The sequence below is a fragment of the Lissotriton helveticus genome, chromosome 8 (genome assembly GCF_964261635.1).
Source record: "Lissotriton helveticus chromosome 8, aLisHel1.1, whole genome shotgun sequence".
Classification (NCBI taxonomy): Eukaryota; Metazoa; Chordata; class Amphibia; order Caudata; family Salamandridae; genus Lissotriton; species Lissotriton helveticus.
In genome coordinates, this window is record NC_136069.1 from 251,367,490 (window position 1) to 251,386,842 (window position 19,353).

The 19,353-nt window shown below is 46.4% G+C and overlaps 1 protein-coding gene across 2 annotated transcripts in view; it reads left to right on the forward strand.

The window, feature by feature from the left end:
* Positions 1-19,078, forward strand: part of CEP126 (centrosomal protein 126) — a 430,075-nt gene extending 410,997 nt beyond the window's left edge. For both annotated transcript variants that reach the window (XM_078656998.1, XM_078656997.1), the window contains one exon: positions 18,621-19,078. In XM_078656998.1, coding sequence (XP_078513124.1) covers positions 18,621-18,722 — 102 coding nt within the window. In that variant the 3' untranslated portion in view covers positions 18,723-19,078. The remainder of the gene's footprint in view (positions 1-18,620) is intronic.
* The last annotated feature ends 275 nt before the right edge of the window (positions 19,079-19,353 follow it).

Consider the following 19,353-nt stretch of genomic DNA (forward strand, 5'->3'; position numbering starts at 1 on the left):
AGGAGTAACCCAGTCTCATCCCAAGATTATAACAGCATGCCATAAAACACAAGCCGAACTGTAAAATGTGTGTGTTTGTGTGTGTTTGTGTGTGCATGTGTGTGCTTATATATAATGGACCGATTAAATTAAATAAGTTGAAAATCTGCATCCACAGTTATGTTACTGCATAGGTGCAAATTTCTGACTTCTTGTAGCTTCATAAGGATTTCCAGGAGTGAACCTGAAAAGCTGCCATTTGCAGGTTTCCAGTGGTACTCCTTCGTCCCATATCATTTATTTGCATTGGCATTTGCCTCATGAAGTATTGGACTTCGAGATAAATTCCACTTTGTGGTAAGCAACACTGCTGTGCAATGGCACATTTTTTATTGTTTGCTTTTTCTCTCCTGGGTAAATGTTTTCCTACTAGAGGAACACATTTTCCAACACTACCTCCCACTTCCAGCTTTAAGGGTGTTCCATTCCCCTTGCCACCTTGGAAAGGATTTAGTTCCAGCTTTTGGTTGAAGTAAATCTCCAAACTTTTCCAGAACGGGAAAGGTCTGAAGGGGAGTTTGTGAATAGCAACCAACTTGTGTGTTTGAAGGCGTTTGCAAACTTTCAAGGTTAGTAACGCCTAGACACGCCCACTTCCCACATCTTAACTAAGATGTAATTTCTCAGAATAATATGCTGTAATGGCATAAAAGGATGTTCACGTGCAAGGCCGTCTTTTGTTAATACCATACACCCGTAAATCCAGACATTTACACTAGTGTGACTGCTGTATGAGCACCAATTCCTTTGTGGTTCAGATTCAATGTCCTCTGAACGAGCAAATTAGGATATCAGACCAGCTTTCAACAAAGGTGCATACAAAGAGACTTTCCTTTGGATTTCCCGACTAGACACACTTGTCTGATACCACATTACTGTGATGGCTGCAGGGGGTTTCCGTGTTTCAGTTTTTTTTAAAAACGCCTCATGGGATATACACTGAGTCATTATGTTATGTTATGTTATTAACATTTATAACGTGCACGGCTACTCAAGAGTGTCCCGGTGCGGAAGCCAAATGATAAGGAGCTAAAAGAAACCGCAAATTAAATAAACAGCAGAGTTGTTAGCCGTTTCCTAAACTGCCTAGGGTCATGCGTGTTACGCAGGTGGTATGGAAGGGAATTCCATTAACTGTTCCTTCGTTATATCATTTACATCTGGATCTTTATGTTATGTTACCGTTCCCGTGTGAAGTACATTTTCCTGCAGTGTTATGTTCTAGTGTTACAGCCTGTGACGTAACAGGTTCGTTACGTGCCAACCATGTGACGCTGATCAATAAATAGGGTCTATGCACGAACGTACGCCAGTTGGCGACGGAGTGAAGACCAGTGCAAATATACCATGTCCGAGTGTTTTATTACAGGGCCCATAGCCAAGCATGTGGTGCTATAATCCCCCGTCGTGTCCCTGTGCCCTAAGCCCGGGACACGCACATTCCCCCGACACAACAGCTGGCGACGAGGTTGGGCGTGCCCTCGCTGTGTGTCACGTTTCCTGCTGTGGGCGGCCGCGAGCGCTGCCTTCGGCTCGCGGCGCTCGTGCCCTGGTGTAACGCATGCTGTGCAGCCGTGAGTGTGCAGCGCCTAGTGGGACCCTGAAGGCGCGGCTGCATCGGCAGCGCGCGCAATGTGAGGCGCGTTGGCCCGTGAAGCGCGTCGGCCCCGCCTTTGGCTGTGCATCGACCCGCGTCCTCATCGCGTCTCGCTCTGCGAGGCGTGCAGGGCCGTAGGAGGGATTCCCTGCTCCGAGCGCCTGTCTTCACACCCCCGCTCACCGCGTGGGCTGCGGGAAGAGCTGCGAGGGAGGGGCGAGCATTCCCCTCAGGCCGTCGAGGTGCACCTGATACTGACACCTGGCCCCACACCTCTATTCACCGCGTGGGCAGCGGGTAGAGCAACAATAAGGGATGGAATCTCCCCTGGCCCTGGAGGCCTGCTAACACGGGAAGGGAACAGTGTGGCCCAAAGACAGGCTCAGCAGCAATCACACCACAGAGCCCCATCTCTCAAGGAGGGCCCAGTACTACTGCAGGAGGGCACTGAGGCCAACTCAGGGAGCAACACACGATTCCCCATTCAAGGGACACAAGCCACCAACAGAGACAGTTGCCTCAACTGGCAACCTGATCAGCATTCAGCCATCAAGCATTGGCACCACCAAATCTACACGGACACCAGTGGGAGGGGTTCCTCAGAAGGCCGACCGGTAGGGACATGTCAGATAGACAACATCACAGTTGCCACACGACAAATCACACGCCACCACACCCGACATGGCCACAATACCCCCCCATAGAGCCGTTCTTGGTGGAAGGCTCACCCTCATCCCTTGCACCCAAATGGAAGGACTGGGTGGATCGCTTGTTAATATTCTTTGAAGCCACGAAGGTGCACAAAGATCAAAAGAGGGCCATGGTCCTTCATCTGAGAGTCAAGGATGTCCACAACATAGCTAAAACGATAGTGGAAGTCACACCGAAGAACCACCACATGCTCATCAACGCCCTGAATGCACATTTCGAGCCCATGGCTAACCAGGACTACGAAAGATTTATATTCCAGCAGGCGAGACAGTTACCCGAGGAGTCCCTAGACACGTATCATGCCCACTTAAAAAACCTAGCGACGACGTGTGGCTTCGCCGACACCACGGAAGAGATCTGCGGCCAGATCATTCAGGGCTGTGCCTCCGCCAAGCTGAGAGAACGAATATTAGAAGAATCTGGCAAGTCACTAGCGGACATCCTGACCATGGGGCGCACCAAGGAGCTGTCGAAGGCCCGAGCTGCTCACATGGAGGCCGCCCTCCAAGCACCGGTGAAAGCCGAACCGGTCAACAAAATAACCGTGAAGTCCCCGACCAAGTGGACCAAGAAGGGAGCTGGAGGGGCCACGTCTGGTCCGCCTAAGGCGTGTGGCTACTGCGGAGGATCACCCCATCCGGCGTCGGAGTGTCCTGCTAGAGGGAAACAGTGCTTCAACCACTTCGAAAAAGTCTGCCGCTCCAAGAGATAGCGCAAGCCGAGACAGGTGGTGAACGCAGTGCCAGAAGGGGAACCTGGCCAGAGCGACATGGACGATGATGAGAAGGAGGAAAGGACCATGCACAAGGTGCACATGATTGGCACCGCCACTCGGAAGGCCCGGCGATTACCTCAATGTGGCATCCAGGTAGGCACTCAAGAAGTCATGGCCGTGGTGGACACCGGGGCGACCATTAATATCATGGCATCCGCATTACATCAGACCCTAGATCCACCACCAGTGTTACTCCTGTCGGCCATAACCGTGTTCGCCTATGGACAAGACACCCCTCTAAAGATCAGAGGGAAATTCAGAACATCCATCTCGCATGGAGAACGGACTATTACCACCAATGTCTTTGTGTCGGAAGATGGACAACACATGCTGCTAGGATGCCGGGCGGCTGAAGACCTAGGAGTAGTAACTTTCGCTTTTGGGGTCCATCAAGAGTCAATTCAACAATTACTACTGGAATTTTCAGAAGTGTTTAAAGGAATCGGAAAATTCAAAGGGAAAGAGGTGCATCTCCACATCGATCAGACCGTTCAACCAGTAGGCTTGAGGCACCGACGAATAGCATTTCATTTGTGACCTTTGGTTGAAGAGGAGCTTAAGAAACTCGAGACTGCGGGGATAATTGAGAAAGTGACAGGTCCCATCCCCTGGGTGTCACCGATAGTGGTCACACGGAAACCCAAGCAGCCAGGAGTGGTGCGGATCTGCGTGGACATGCGTCTCCCCAATGCCGTTATAAAGCGGGAACGCCACATAACCCCCACCATCGACGACCTGATAGGGGAAATGGCAGGAGCCAGCTAGTTCTCCAAATTGGACTTACGATCAGGATATCATCAGCTGGTGCTAGACGAAGCATCCCGCACCACCTTCTCAACACACATGGGGCTCCGCAGATACACCCGACTCAGTTTTGGGATATCAAGCGCTGCGGAAATGATACAGGAACTTATTGCGGACATCCCGGGAGTGATCAATGTCAGCGATGACATCATGATACACGCAAGGACCATCCCGGAGCACAACAGCCAACTGACCCAGGTACTACGGAGACTACGGGATGCAGGGCTCACCCTACATCGAGAAAAGTGTGAGTTCTTAATGCGGAAACTGCAATTCTTTGGAAACACGTTTTCGATTGAAGGTGTCAACCCCGACCCAGAGAAGGTGAAGGACATGAAAGAGGCTGCGCCCCCCACCACTGTCACGGAAGTCCGGAGTTTCCTCTGAATGGTGAATTACTGTGGAAGGTTCATCCGAGACCTGGCCAACCTAACTCTGCCACTGAGGGAACTCACCAAAGAAGCTACTCCCTGGAAATGGGGCCCGGAACAAGCCAAAGCATTTCGGGAAATCAAAGAAGCACTATCGGAAGCTACCACCCTTGCCTTTTTCGACCCCAGGAAGCTGACACTCGTGGCTGTGGATGCAGGCCCCATGGGGCTAGGCACAGTACTGATGCAAAGGCAGCGGGCAGAAGAAGATTGGGCCCCAGTAGCTTTTGCCAGCTGGTCCCTCACAGAAACGGAGCAGAGATACTCCCAAATCGAGAAAGAGGCGATAGCCATACATTGGGCATGCCGGCACTTTCTCCTGTACGTATACAGAAAGCCTTTTGTCGTCGCAACCGACCACAAACCACTGGTTGCTCTGTTCTCGGGCATATCTACCAAGCCCCCGCTGCGCATTGAGAAATGGATGCTACAGCTCCAGAACTATAACTGCAAAGTGGAGTACCAGCCCGGGTCTCGAAATCCAGCACACTATTTGTCGCGACATCCTCGAGCAGCCACCCGAGAAGAAATGGAGGACGCGGCTGACACCGAAGAGTACGTGAGATGTGTCACTGCTCAGTCATGCCCCATACCCATATCCATGGAGAGCCTCGCAGAAGCTACCAGGAAGGACGACTGCCTGCAAAGGGCCAGAGCTGCTGTGCGAAGTGGAAACTGGCATAAAGCCAAGGAGGAATGGAAGATACTGACCCCTGAAGCACAGCGAATCATGGATAGTCTCTACCACGTAAGAGAAGAACTCAATGAGGATAACACTGGATGGACACAGGCTGGTGATACCATCTTCCATCACGGCCCAAGTAATCCAACTGGCTCATGTAGGCCATCAAGGAATGGTCAAAACAAAATCTCGCCTCCGAACAAAAGTATGGTTCCCACTGATGGACGACCTCGTTGAAGCCACAGTTAGATGTTGCGCTGCCTGTCAAGTAACCAGAGAAGCACCGCGACCAGCCCCGATCCTGATGGAACCTCGGAAGTCTCCCTGGGGGTGTGTCAGTCTCGACTTTGGCAGTCTCCCAGATGGCCGACATAGGATGGTGGCCATTGACGATCACTCCAAATATCCGGAAGTGGAATTCATATCCACCACCAGTGCAACGGAAGTCATTCCCAAACTGGAGAAAATGATGGCGGCGCATGGACTAATGCGTGAATTGAGAACAGATAACGGTCCTCCATTCCAAGGACAAGAGCTAGCCAATTATCTAAGTGCCTTAAGCATCCAACATGGCCGAATAACTCCTCGATGGCCACAAGCCAACGGCGAAGTAGAAAGGTTCATGCGAACACTCAACAAAGGGATCCGAATTGCCCATGATAAAGGGCAGTCTCTGGAGTTGCCCATTTTCACGTTCTTAAGGAGCTATCGTCAGACACCCCACACCACAACCTGTGTTGCCCCTGGACATCTTCTCATGGGCCGGGTGGTCATGGATTCCATACCTCATCATCCGCAGTGGAAACCTGACTCTCCTAATGACTGTCAAGTTGACGCCAGACGCCGGAAAACCCATGCACAAGTCAGTCAGAGAAGAAGAGCCACGGCGCCACAGATCGTCAGAGGAGACATGGTGCTGTTGAAGAATCGCGCCACGAGTGGGAAGTTCAGACTACCTTATGAAACGGATCCATGGACAGTGGTCAATGTGAAAGGAACCCGAGTCATTGCGACCCGAGGGAGAGAAACGGTGACTCGCAACGTATCCTATTTCAAAAAGTACAACCAGGGTAGTGGTGCTATATTCCCCGCTGCATCTCAAGAAACTCCGAGCTCCCCTACCAGGGAGGATGGCGCTTCCCAGGAGCTGATGGACATGTCTATTCTCGACGAGAATCTGAAGTCCCCCACTGGGGAAAACCATCCCCAAGACGGAGCAGAGAGTGAGCGCCTGGACAGCAGCGGCGGTGGTCCTGAACTCCGGACCAGTGAAGTGTCATTCCCGGCCAGTGTTGGTGAGACCCAGAGCAGAGGCCAATCCCATCACCAGCTAAGGAGAAATGAGAGACTACTTCACGTAAGACTGTTCATGTAAATGTGAGACCAGGGCTGGCTGCATTGAGTGTGAGCCTGAAAGACTGTGAAGTATTTTTGAAGAGACTAATTTTTGTGTTTTTCTTTGTTTTATATTTCTTGGGGAGGAATGTTATGTTCTAGTGTTTCAGCCTGTGACGTAACAGGTTCGTTACGTGCCAACCATGTGACCCTGATCAATAAATAGAGTCTACGCACGAACGTACGCCAGTTGGCGACGGAGTGAAGACCAGTGCAGATATACCGTGTCCGAGTGTTTTATTACAGGGCCCATAGCCAAGCACGTGGTGCTATAATCCCCCGTCGTGTCCCTGTGCCCTAAGCCCGGGACACGCACATTCCCCGACACAACACTGCAGCACAGTTTTACAACCTTGTTGGTCCCAATACGCGACTTGAAAATGCAAGTCAATTGTAGCACTTTCAGTAACACCCATTGGTATATTTATGATTTTTAAAAACGATTGCCCATCTGCTCTTTCTAAGCGCTTTGTTATCCAGTTAACCAATTTATTGGTTCCCAATCATCCGACCTTATAAGGATGTCTGGCTAACTTGTCGGGAGTTAAATTTGTGATTTGCAGCTTACTGAGCCATCCTGACATGTCTCCTAAAGTATTTAACAACACTCCAATATAATAATATCTTGCAATTATAAGTGTGATTGGTCTCCTCATACTTCCTGTAAGCTGTCTCGTGCAATATCAGACAACAGGCCAATACCAAAACACAGGAATTTAATTGGCTTCTAGCTGGCTGATGTTTACTATGGAGAATGATAGAAAATTAGACAGCCTCATTCCAATACCCAGTCACTTTTTGTTTAAGAGTAGACGTGTATAACACCTGACTTTCAAGTTGTAATATATGAAATTATAGATAGGGTACTACGAATAACAGGGATGTTAACTGGTGGCTTGTGTGTGACATGAAGCAACGCACAGAACCACGAGGTGAAAAACATCCGATTTATACACTGCTACTAATGTGCAATGTTATGTTATGCGTATAAGCTCCCAGACCTTCTTCCCCTGTTCAAATGTGCAGCACCTGGATAGACCAATGTGGGGGAGTCCTGCACAAGCTGATGTGTTGCCACCCAGCCCCAGCATCAACCAATGCATGACCAATATCTCCCGCTGTTTTACTCTCACTTCTTCCGTCCAAATATAAACAAGCTTTGGCAAAGCAATCGGTCTCCCTCAACAAAGTTTGGCGATTCATGCAACCGGCTTTGCCAATGTCTGGGAGGCAATGAGAAAAGTATGAAAACATTGCTTTCTACACTTTAAAGATCTTCTCTGGATTGTATGATAAATATGTATTATGTTTTCACCTTCGTTGCCGCAATATTACAACGCATATGGGACCATATTGAAAAGATAGGGAAAAAAATGCCATTTTTTTCTTGAATTTATTTTTTACAACTAAATGTTATTTTAATTTTTGAATTAAGCACAGTCGACAATCTGCCAATATGAGGAAGTGAGCATCAAATGAATAAAACAAGGAAAATACATCATATTGTGCATCATCCTAGACCAATGTATGTCCTTCATTTCCCCCACACCTTCTAATGTTTCTGGAGACAGCCTCTGGTTACCTAGATCGGTTCTTCTTGGCTCACCAGTCCATCGCAGCTCATCAGCTTGCCAGGGTTGGAGTTGATGAAGAACACCAGTGTTTAGCAATTTCCTAATGGCAAGTACCGTCCCAATACCTAGGAGGGTACTTTCACCTCGTGACCCCCCAATGTTCTCCAAAATGCCCAGAAAGGCTATTCTAGGGGAAGGTTCCACTGGTTCCCCAATAACCTGTGTGAGTGAGGCAAACACTTCCTGCCAATTCCTCACAATGAGGTGACATTTCTTCACTATGTGAACAAAATGGGCCTCTCTATCCTCGCACCGATTTCAGATTGGTGGGGCCAGCTTCTTGGCCCACCACACTCTCATGGGTGTAAGGTAGGCCATGTGAAAGTATTTGAATTGAATGAGTCGGAGTCTGGAGGGGATCACCAGCACTCTGGGGGGGCATACTGGCATCTCTCCAATCTGATTCGTCAAGTGGTCCAAGTCACGCTTACCAAAGTGATTGTAGATGTGTAAAAGGTGCTGGGGAATTGATGACAAGGATTTTATAGATCCGGGAGATACCTCCCTTACCCATGGGGCCCATAAGGATCTTTGTTTCAAGTGGAATAAAGTCGTCTACGTCACTAAAGAGCACCCAATGTGAGTGGAGAGCATGCTGTAGCTGAAAGTAGTGGTAGGATTGGTGTAAAGGGAACTTAGATTGGATGTCTTGAAAGGATTTTAAGTGGGAACCCTGCCAAACATCCCCCACTGTAAAAACCCCAATAAGAAACAAATGTTGGTCAGCACCTTTTGGAACCTGGCGCGGGGTATCAGCAAGAGAAAGTTCTGGATGGTGTAGAGTATTTGAGGTAGCATTCTCATTTTAAACAGTGCTATTCTACCGAGCACATTAAGTTGAAGTTTGACCCAAGTAACAATAGCTGTTGTTATCTGAGTCATTAGAGGAGTCAGATTTTAGCCCCAAGTAATGTTAGGTTCCAGAGCTATGTACACTCCTATGTATTAAAAACGTAGTCTGCGGACCGGAAGGTGTGTTTGTCAGACAGCGATGCTTCTGTCATCCTTCAGGGGTCCAGGAGGGATTTGGACCAATTAACTTGAAGGCCAGATGCCTCCCCATAGAGCATCAGTATCTAAAACAGGGGGGACCTGAGAGGAACAGGAGGATGTAGTCCGCATAGAGCGCCATGTGATCTTCTATTGCTAGCCCCCGGTTAAAGCCCCAGATTTGTGCATATTATCTTTCCCAGGCTGCTAAGGGCCCTATGGCCAAAACAAATAAAAGAAGGTGGGGCAGTAATTGATTTTTTTTTAACAACATTTTTATTAATACTTTGCAGTCATCATTCGTGACATGATAACCCATACGTTGTTTGAATCATACATACATCGGTAGGTTAATTCCTCTGCAATGAGATAATTCAACATATATTCCAAAAGTTCAAGAGCAATTGTGTACCAGCACTATCAGCACTCTGCCAGCAAATGCTTACTGCAGCTGCAAAACAAACAAAAAGAAAACTATCTAATCCCTACTCCCTGTCCTTTGACCGACCACCCTGCAATGATACCAAAACAGCATAACAACAATTATCTCAGCATATCAGTAAACGATATTCACCCCAATAGTGCTGAACAGTATTGCCCAGTGTTCATCAAGAAACATGGTCACACTTGGGCCTCTGCTTGCCCTTGCTCTGAATGTATGAAGTTCTCAGGAGACTCTGCATTTGAATATTTCAGGCATTCAACCAACTCATCCCAAGCCCTAGCATTATCAATTACATTGTGTCCCTTCCGGTTCTCCTGGAATAATACCCACCTTCGTACGATGCCCATTGAATCATAACCTCTCTCCTCTATTCACCTAGGGACTTGCTGTTGCTTTCCATTTCAGGATAATATCTCTTGTAGCTAAATCTATGAATTTGGTGGTTGTTTTAAGTTTATTGGGACAGGGAAAGTCACTGAGCAAGTACGCGATAGGAGTATGGGGAATCTGCCTCTCTGTGACTTCTGTACACAATCCATGACCTCCTCCCAAAACTATCTTAAGACAGGGCAACTCCAAACCATACACAGCATCTCATCCCCCGTAACAGACATCTCGGGCATCTCATATCTTGTGCTACAAATGTTTGCATAATTTTACCAGGTGTGAGATATGCTCTGTGGAGAAAATAAAAATGTATGAGCTTAAATCTGGCATTGCAGGAGAACTTGTAAGTGTGTGCCAATATAGTCTCCCATTGTTTCTCTATAAATCGCGTCGCCAGTTCCTCTTCCCATTTCAAACAGCAACATAATACCTATTCTAAACCTGATACATGAGGGCGACCCCTCGTATTCTACCCGTAGTCGTGCCTATTACCTGGCTACCATGGTGAAGCAGTGGCTTCGCCTCACCACCCTCCCAGTGATCAAGTATTGTCAAAATTACTGCACGATGCAACAGGAATTGACCTGGAGGTATCTCGAAGGACTCTGATAAGTTTGTGAACGACAACAGTTCTCCAGCCCTGTAGAAGTCTCCCAATCGAACAACGCCATAACGATGTCCCTCTATTATGCCCTTCAGTTCCCCGTTGTATTGAGTACAGTGAGGCACCACAAGAGCATGCTCAGAGCATACGGGTGGGGGGTGCGCTGTAAGCAGCGTTGCCAGCAACATCGGACGACTTGCAAGTCCGGTGCACCACCCACCAAAGGGTGTCTGAGGGTTTGAAAGATACAGAGCAGACTGTGCAAAGACGTAATCTCATCAGAAGCCCCTACCCCTTCACCATTCAGTCCAGCATGTAGCCACGTAGCAAACCACTGGAGCTGAGCTCATAAGATATATGATTGCCAATCAGGCGTGGCCAAGTCCCCCTCCCCAGTGGGTCTACACAGCACAGCCATGAACACTCTTCATCTACCCGAACTCCAGGTGAGCTCAACCAGTAAGGAATCCAATTCCTTCTAAACCATGCGAGGGATAAAAAATAGGTAGGCTGGTAAAAAAATATATATTGAAAACAGGGGAGGGCCACCATTTTGGCAGGGTTCTTCAAAAAGCCACATTGGCGACTGCCCAGCTGCACCCACATTCGCATCTAGGATATCTTTGCGGTTATGAAACACCTTGACTCCCAAATATTTCAAGCAAGTACCCTCCCATGCTAGGCCATGTTGGTCCCTGGGCGGGCATCCCTTACTAGGAAGGAGGAAGAGAAGGGATTTCACCAAACCATTCTAATAACGTTATCGCTCCAGGCAATCCCTCTCCCATCCCAGCCAGAAACAGCAGTATATCATCAGCGTATAACGCTATGGTATGCGTCAGGTCTCCTCTATGCAATCCCTGATACGCCAATCCCTGGTGAGCTCAGTAGCCAGCGGTACAACTGCAATGGCCAACAAAAGCGGGGAAAGGGGGCAGCCCTCTCTGGTTCCCTTGCCTACTATATAGGTCTGAGATGTCATACTGCCTGTGCGTAGCCTTGCATGAACATCATTAGTAGTGGACAGTCAAATTAAGCACTCATTTGATAGTTCTTTGTGTATATATATGTATGTGGAGATTTGTGTACTCAGAACTATACAGAGCAGTATCACAGCATGAGCTAAATACAGTGTATATAGTATCATAAAGAGCACTGTAACAGGTCTACACTTCATTGTACTTATAGGAAGAAAGAAATGAGCTCCATTCTTTTGGTTTCAAAACTTGGGGAATGCTAAGCGTTGGAGCTCGGTTTGAACCGCTAAGTGTTTTATCTCACCTTTCTGTAATCCAAACATGTAGCTAAGTGTTTGTTACAAGATATATCAACACACACATTTCTTTATATACATAATATACTTTAGTACTTTGTCGACGGTAGTCAGTTGGTTAATTCATAGGAAATTAACATTATTTATGGGTAATAACTTAGGTACCTTTTCAACAAGCATTTGCAATGCATTAGGTCTCGCATTAGGAAAGTTTGAGCTATTGGTATTGTAAATGACAAATTTTTTATTTATGTGTTGGTTTTGAAAATAGCGAAATTAATAGCTTTGTCATTTACAATGCCAATAGTTATAACTTTCGCAAATGTGACACCTATTGCATTTGTATTGCAATATGTGTTGTATTTACGTGACTTAGATGTATTGCTATTACAAATAACAATGGCTTTTAATTTTTTTTAAATAATTATTACTTAAATAAAAGTTATTGTAATTTATAATGGCAATAGCTTAAACTTTTGTAAATAACTTTTGTGAAGATTATGTACAGTGTATTTAATTGTGACGGAAAACCAAGCACAGAAGTGAAATATTAACATCTTTTTGGACATTTGTAATAAAGCTTGAAACATTGAGAGAACATATTTGAACCAGTTGTTGTTGAATGTTTGCACAGATTGATGCTGTGGTAGCGCATAGTGATGTTGTGGTGCCCCTGAGTGATGCTGTGGTGGTGCTGAGTGATTCTGTGGTGATGTGATAGAGTGAGTGCGATAGATAGAGTGAGTGCGATAGATAGATAGAGTGAGGGCAATAGATAGATAGATAGAGTGAGCGCAATAGATAGATAGAGTGAGGGCGATACATAGAGTGAGGGCGGTAGATAGAGTTAGGGCGATAGATAGAGTGAGGGCGATAGATAGAACGATAGAGTGAGGGTGATAGATAGGTAGTGAGATAGATAGATAGAGTGAGGGTGATAGATAGAGTGAGGGCGATAGAGTGAGGGCGATAGATAGAGTGAGGGTGATAGATATATAGATAGAGTGAGGGCGATAGAGTGAGGAAGGGCGATAGATAGAGTGAGGGCGATAGAGTGAGGGTGATAGAGTGAGGGTGATAGATAGATAGATAGATAGATAGATAGATAGATAGATAGATAGATAGATAGATAGATAGATCGTTAGATAGATAGACAGATAGATAGACTGAGGGCGATAGATAGAGTATGGGAGATAGATAGATAGATAGATAGATAGATAGATAGATAGATAGATAGATAGATAGATAGATAGATAGATAGATAGATAGATAGATAGATAGATAGATAGACAGACTGAGGGCGATAGATAGATAGAGGGAGGGCGATAGATAGAGTAAGGGCAATAGGTAGAGAGAGAGAGTGAGTGCAATAGATAGATAGATAGATAGATAGATAGTTAGATAGATAGATAGATAGATAGATAGATGGTTGGTTGTGTGTGTGGTTGTGGTTGTGGTTGTGTGTGTGGTTGTGGTTGTTTGTGTGGTTGTGGTTGTGTGTGTGGTTGTGGTTGTGTGCTTGTGTGTGTGCTTGTGTGTGTGCTTGTGTGTGGGGTTGTGTGTGTGTTGTGTTTGGTGTTGTGCGTGTGGTGTGTGGTTGCTTGTGGTTGTGTGTGGTTGTGTGTGCTTGTGGCTGTGATTGTGTGCTTGTGGTTGTGTGTGTGTCTAGTTGTGTGTGTGGGGTTTGTGTGTATGTGGTTGTGTGTGTGTGTATTTGTGTGTGTGTGTCTGTGTAGTTGTGTGTGGGGGTTGTGTGTGGGGGGTTGTGTGTGTGGGGAGGTTGTGTGTGTGGCGGATTGTGTGTGGGGTTGTGTGTGGGTGGGTTGTGTGTGGGGGTTGTGTGTGTGGGGGGGTTGTGTGTGTGTGGGGTTGTGTGTGTGGGGTTGTGTGTACATGTGGGGTTGTGTGTGGCGGGGTTGTGTGTGTAGGGGGTTGTGTGTGGGGGGGTTGTGTGTGTGGGGTTGTGTGTGTGTGGGATTTTGTGTGTGTGGGGTTGTGTGTGTGGGGGGTTGTGTATGGGGGGTTGTGTGTGGGGGGGTTGCGTGTGTGAGGGGTGTGTGTGTGGGTGTGTGTGTGGGGGGTTGTGTGTGGGGGGTGAGGGGTTTTTGTGTGTGTGGTTGTGTGTGTGGGGAGCGTTGTGTGTGGGGGTTGTGTGTGGGGGGGAGGTTGTGTGTGGGGGGTTGTGTGTGAGGTTGTGTGTGTGGGGGGTTGTGTGTGGGGGGTTGTGTGTGGGGGTGGGTGTGTGGGGGGTGTGTGGGGGTGGGGTGTATGTGGGGGTTTGTGTGTGTGTGTAGTTGTGTGTGTGGGGGGTTGTGTGTGGGGGTTGTGTGTGTGTGGAGAGGTTGTGTGTGGGGGGTTGTGTGGGGGTTGTGTGTGTGTGGGGGGTTGTGCATGGGGGTTGTGTGTGGGGGGGTTGTGTGTGTGTGGAGTTGTGTGTGCATGTGGGGCTGTGTGTGGGGGGTTGTGTGTGGGGGTGTGGGGGTGTGTGTAGGGGGTTGTGTGTGTGGGGGGTTATGTGCATTGGGGGTGGCTGGGTGTGTGTGTGTGAGGGGTTTTGTGTGTGTGGGGTTGTGTGTGTGGGGGGGTTTTGTGTGTGTGGGGTTGTGTGTGTGTGGGGCTGTGTATGGGGGATTGTGTGTGTGGGGGGTTGTGTGTGTGGGGGGTTGTGTGTGTGAGGGGTGTGTGTGTGTGTGAGGGGTGTGTGTGTGGGTGTGTGTGTGGGGGGGGTTGTGTGGGGGGGGTGTGGGGGTGGGGGGGGTGTGTGGGGGGTGTGTGTGGGGTTTTGTGTGTGTGATTGTGTGTGTTTGCAGTGGGCGTTGTGTGTGTGTGGGGTTGTGTGTGTGGGGGGGAGTGTGTGTGTGGGGAGTGTGTGTGGGTGTGTGTCTGTGTGGGGGTGTGGGGGTGTCTGTGTGTGGGTGTGTGGGGTTGTGTGTGTGGGGTTGTGTGTGTGTGGGGGGGTATGTGTGTGTGGGGTTGTGTGGGGTTGTGTGTGTGGGGTTGTGTGTGTGTGGGGTTGTGTGTGTGTGGGGTTGTGTGTGTGTGGGGTTCTGTGTGTGGGGGGTTGTGTGTGTGGGTTGGGGTTGTGTGTGGTTGTGTGTGTGGGGGGGTTGTGTGTGTGGGGGGGTGTCTTCCAGTGCAGGTACTTTTGGAGCGGGGCGAACATTTCAATGAGGGTTGTCTCAGTTAGTATGCATGAAGCTTCTGAGTAGAAATCAATCAGCCAGGATCCAATAAAATTGCAGTGTTTCTGGTAGTGTACCGCACTACCTGATGTACAATATATTTATTCATCAGCCAATATGGCTCCACTATAATTATTCCTCATCATTGCCTTTTGGGTATGGAAACCAAAGACATGTTGCTGCTATGCTTCCATTGTATCAGAGATTCTCAGTGATAAACTGGGACCATGTACCTTTTTCAAGGTGGATATTTTTGCAAGTCACATAGCCAACTGATCCCTCACACACAATTTACATTTACACTGATTCGACATATACCTTCTATATAGGTTGCACTGCTAGAGTTCTCTAGGCTAGAGAAATCCAGAGCATAACAAATGTTAACTTATGTTAGCTGTGCTCTTGCTTTTCCCAGCTTGCAAAGTATGTTAAACCACATTAAAGTGACACGTTTTAATTGAAAAAAACGTGAAAAGGTAATATTGTTCTGATGATAGATGTGTGAATAAAATAGTATTTTAAAATAATATGCTGCAACTCCTTCTGCATCATGGACAGGATTCAGGCCAGCTAGGCTCAACAGTAATCTATGTTTTTTGTAGGTTTACAAAACTATTAATTCTGGATGTCTTGATGGGTTCTTGTAGAGGGAATGGGTTTAAACGAAGCTCTTATAGACCGGTTGTGCTGAATGCACTGGAACACAGTGGCCCAAAAGGACCTAACAGCAAACGCGCACTCAAAATCAGATGTACCCTGTGAGTCAGCCAAGGGACAGTGTTGGCCCCTCTTGCTTTTCTTAAAGCATATAAATGGCCTGGGAGCCCATCTATGTTCAGTACAGAAAAACATGCCACAGATGAGGAAATTGTCCAGTTCTAGTCTTGTAATATGCAGGCAAGGCTGTTCTAATAACTAGAACTTCAAATGGGCTCCAAATATTGCTAGATACTTTCAGCACAAATGTAAGCAACGCGGGAGCTGCATTAGAAACTAAAAGTAAACATAGGCTCGAAGGAAATGCTGCATATGTGCTGCTGGCTATGGAAGGGCAGAGGTTTGTGCTTGCGCCACAGTTATATTTGTGAAGCTCCTTAACGTTACTGGACATGCATTAAGAATGCGGGCTGAGAAATGCTGTTGCGAAAACGCAATGAAAAACACGATAAAAGCAAAGCAGTTGCTACAGTGGAACAAAATGGTAACGTTTAAAAAAACATCGCCTGATAAACCGCTAAGGGGGTTGATGAGGAGGCAGTAAAAGGGAACGCATTTGGATGTCCATATAGTTTGCTACAATATAGGAGTAATTATAACACTGTATAGGCGGAGAAGGTTGAGGGTGAAGCAGAACCAATATCTGAATTTTCTAATTAAAAATGTTTTTCCTACGGCGCTAAAGCACATACTGTGAAGAAGACGTGCGAAGTACGTGGGTGCTGCTTTAACACCAAGTCAAGCAGCAAGGGTCCAATGATGTGTTTGTATTGTGAAAGAGAAGTTCAGAATGAAAAGAGGCTTGTAAATGTTTTGGCTGTGGCTAGAACAAGACGGACATTAGGACAGACAGTAACGTATAATATTTTAGTGCTAATATACTTTGTAATTGTTAATAAGCAACATAAATGCTGTGTTTGCAGAGCGCACAAACTGCTAGCAAGCACGCAAGCATCAATGTAAACAGTGGTGGAGGTGTCGCTGAAAGTAAAAGATTGTGTTGAATGAAATGGGAAAGAAAAGCAAGTATCTTTGTAACCCCGCTGCCGAGGTGTATAAATACAGGATCGATATCGGCAAACACAGAGCATCAATGTAAACAAGGGGGGCTGTACCTGAAGCCTATATAAAACAGCCTCGAAGTAAATGCTGCATATGTGCCGCTGGGTATGGAAGGGCAGAGGTTAGTGCTTGTGCCGCAGTTGTATTTTTGAATCTCCTTAACGTTACTGGACTTGCATTAAGAATGCGGGCTGAGAAATGCTGTTGCTGAAGCGCAATGAAAACAAGAAAGGGCCTCTTGTTAAACGAGTGGGAGGGAAGCGCTGGCGAAGCCTCGCGCTTCAAGAGCCTGGTGGGGGTGCGGGGGAGCCAGCGAGTGGGAGGGAGGGAAGGAGCATATGGGGATGGGGTGTGAGTGAGGGGGATCAGAAGCCTTTGATGTGGTGATGTGGTGTGCAAGGCGAAGCGCGCGCTGGAGAAGCGTCACGGTTGAAAAGTTAACATGCATTGTAGGAAATCCGGCTGATTCAAGAGACTTTGGTTGAGATGTAATAGGTTTCGAGTAATTAATAAAAATACTCGACCTAAAAATTTACACAAAACTCTGCAAACACCTGATTCCCTCAACTATTGCTCTCCATTTCAAATTACTTATATATTCACAAAGTCATTTGCGGGGAGGCAAAAGTAGCATTCCCCATTTTAAACCCCTACTTATTTTTCTGCTCTCCATTACATTAGAAACTTCAAACGGAATTACACCAAACTTGACTTAAATGTAATACTTAACTCATGCCAACCTTTATTGATTGGTGCAAATTTGGGGGAGGGGGTGTCAGCGGAGCCTTAATGGGTTAGAAGTATTTTATGGTTTGGGTTACAGCTATTTTGAAATATTTGAGGTATAGAAAGACTCTAGGCAGACTTAACCAGGGATCATCTTTCATACAGTTGCATATCTCAGATTATTGAACCATTTGTGAGATAAGCGGTCCGTTGACGGTAATTCAAGTTTTTTAAAAATATGATTGACTGAGAAAGTTTTAACCATTCACCATATCAGGATCTATGGATCCTCACACTCTTATTGGTAGTCACTGAGCAATGTTGTTTCTGCTGACAATCCACAATGTGAGTGACCATGAATGTTCTGTGAACCCTTCATCGAGAAGGAGCAAAAAATAATGGCACAGGAGAATCCATGTCTTGGAAGCAGGACACTTGATAGATGCCTGCTTCCCAAGCGTATTTCTGGAAATGGGTTGCTTATGCCAAGAGATCTTGTAGCATGCCCTGTTTATTCGGTCCTCCTCTTCCTTGAAGCCTTCATGAGGAGACCTTCACTTCATCAACCTGCTGGAGTGTCTCCCACCTCCGTAACCTGCCAAGTACCACCGCCATCAGACGCCCACACAGTCGCTCACCAGCAGACCCCCACCATGCACTGCTAATGAACATCTCAATGACAACATCAATTACATCTCAACTGACACTTTGATGACGTCACAGTTATAGACACTTGTCTCACAATGGTTTCACTATGATTGTGTGGCCCGATTGCTTAGATGAGATGCAAAATTACACAAGCACCTTTAAAGTCTATGCATTCTGGCTCATATAGTGGAGAGGAAGAGGTGTGGCGCCGCGGCTAGGGCGACTGACTCTGGAATCTGGGGATCTCGGTTCGATCCCCGGCACCGGCGGCAGATTAGCCCAGCACCATGTGACTCTGGGCAATAGCTTGCTTAATCTTGCCGACGGCCCCCAGCCCCTAGAGACCCTAACGGGTGATTGTGCGCTTTACAAATGTGGATATTATAGTTCTGCAAAGTTTGTGCACTGGTGTACACATGTATAATCAATGCTTGAGTCGTAACAATTTACTGGTTGTTTTATGTTAGTGATATACAATACAATTATTAACTTTCTCATTTATCTTCCCATTTATTCAGCAATATGCATCATCCCAGCCTTCAGACACAGCATTACCAGTGCATCGTCGGTACCGTAGTATGTCAGCAGACACTCGAACAAGACAACCGAGAAAATGCTGACATTGTAATCAAAATTGCACAATAACAAGACAAGGAAGCTAAGAATATACATGTTAAACATCACATTGTATACAGACCGGTGGATGCTCTGCAAAATCAATGGCAAAGTTAAAGTAAAAAATAATATTCACCAATGTAAAGTTATCTGTTTTAAATTCTGGAAACTGATCATAGTTCTCAAAAAGCACTTTACTGTAAAATACTGTATATTTTTGTAAGATTTTAAAATACCTCACACTGTTTTTTATTGATATGTACATTTTATTGTATTAATATTAATGACAAGAGAGATTATTTTGCTACTCAGTTTAAAATAATGCATGTTTTTGACAATTAAAGTTTAATTGTTTGCCGAATCTTGAATACAATTTTTCAATTGTTTTTATTTTGTAATACATTTGTCCAGCCATCAGTAATCTTTAACATCTATAAGCAATGCCATTGAAAAAATCTTTAAAAATGTTTTTGTATAACATTGTAGTTAGTCTCCTTTACTTAGATCATCAATTACCAAACACATAATAAAGAGTAAAAAAAATGCAAAGAAGATAATAACAAAGCTGATGTCCTATTGAGGCATGTTAGGCTAGGCCCCCCACTTTCATCTTCCCGAGCTCCTGCACAGCACAAG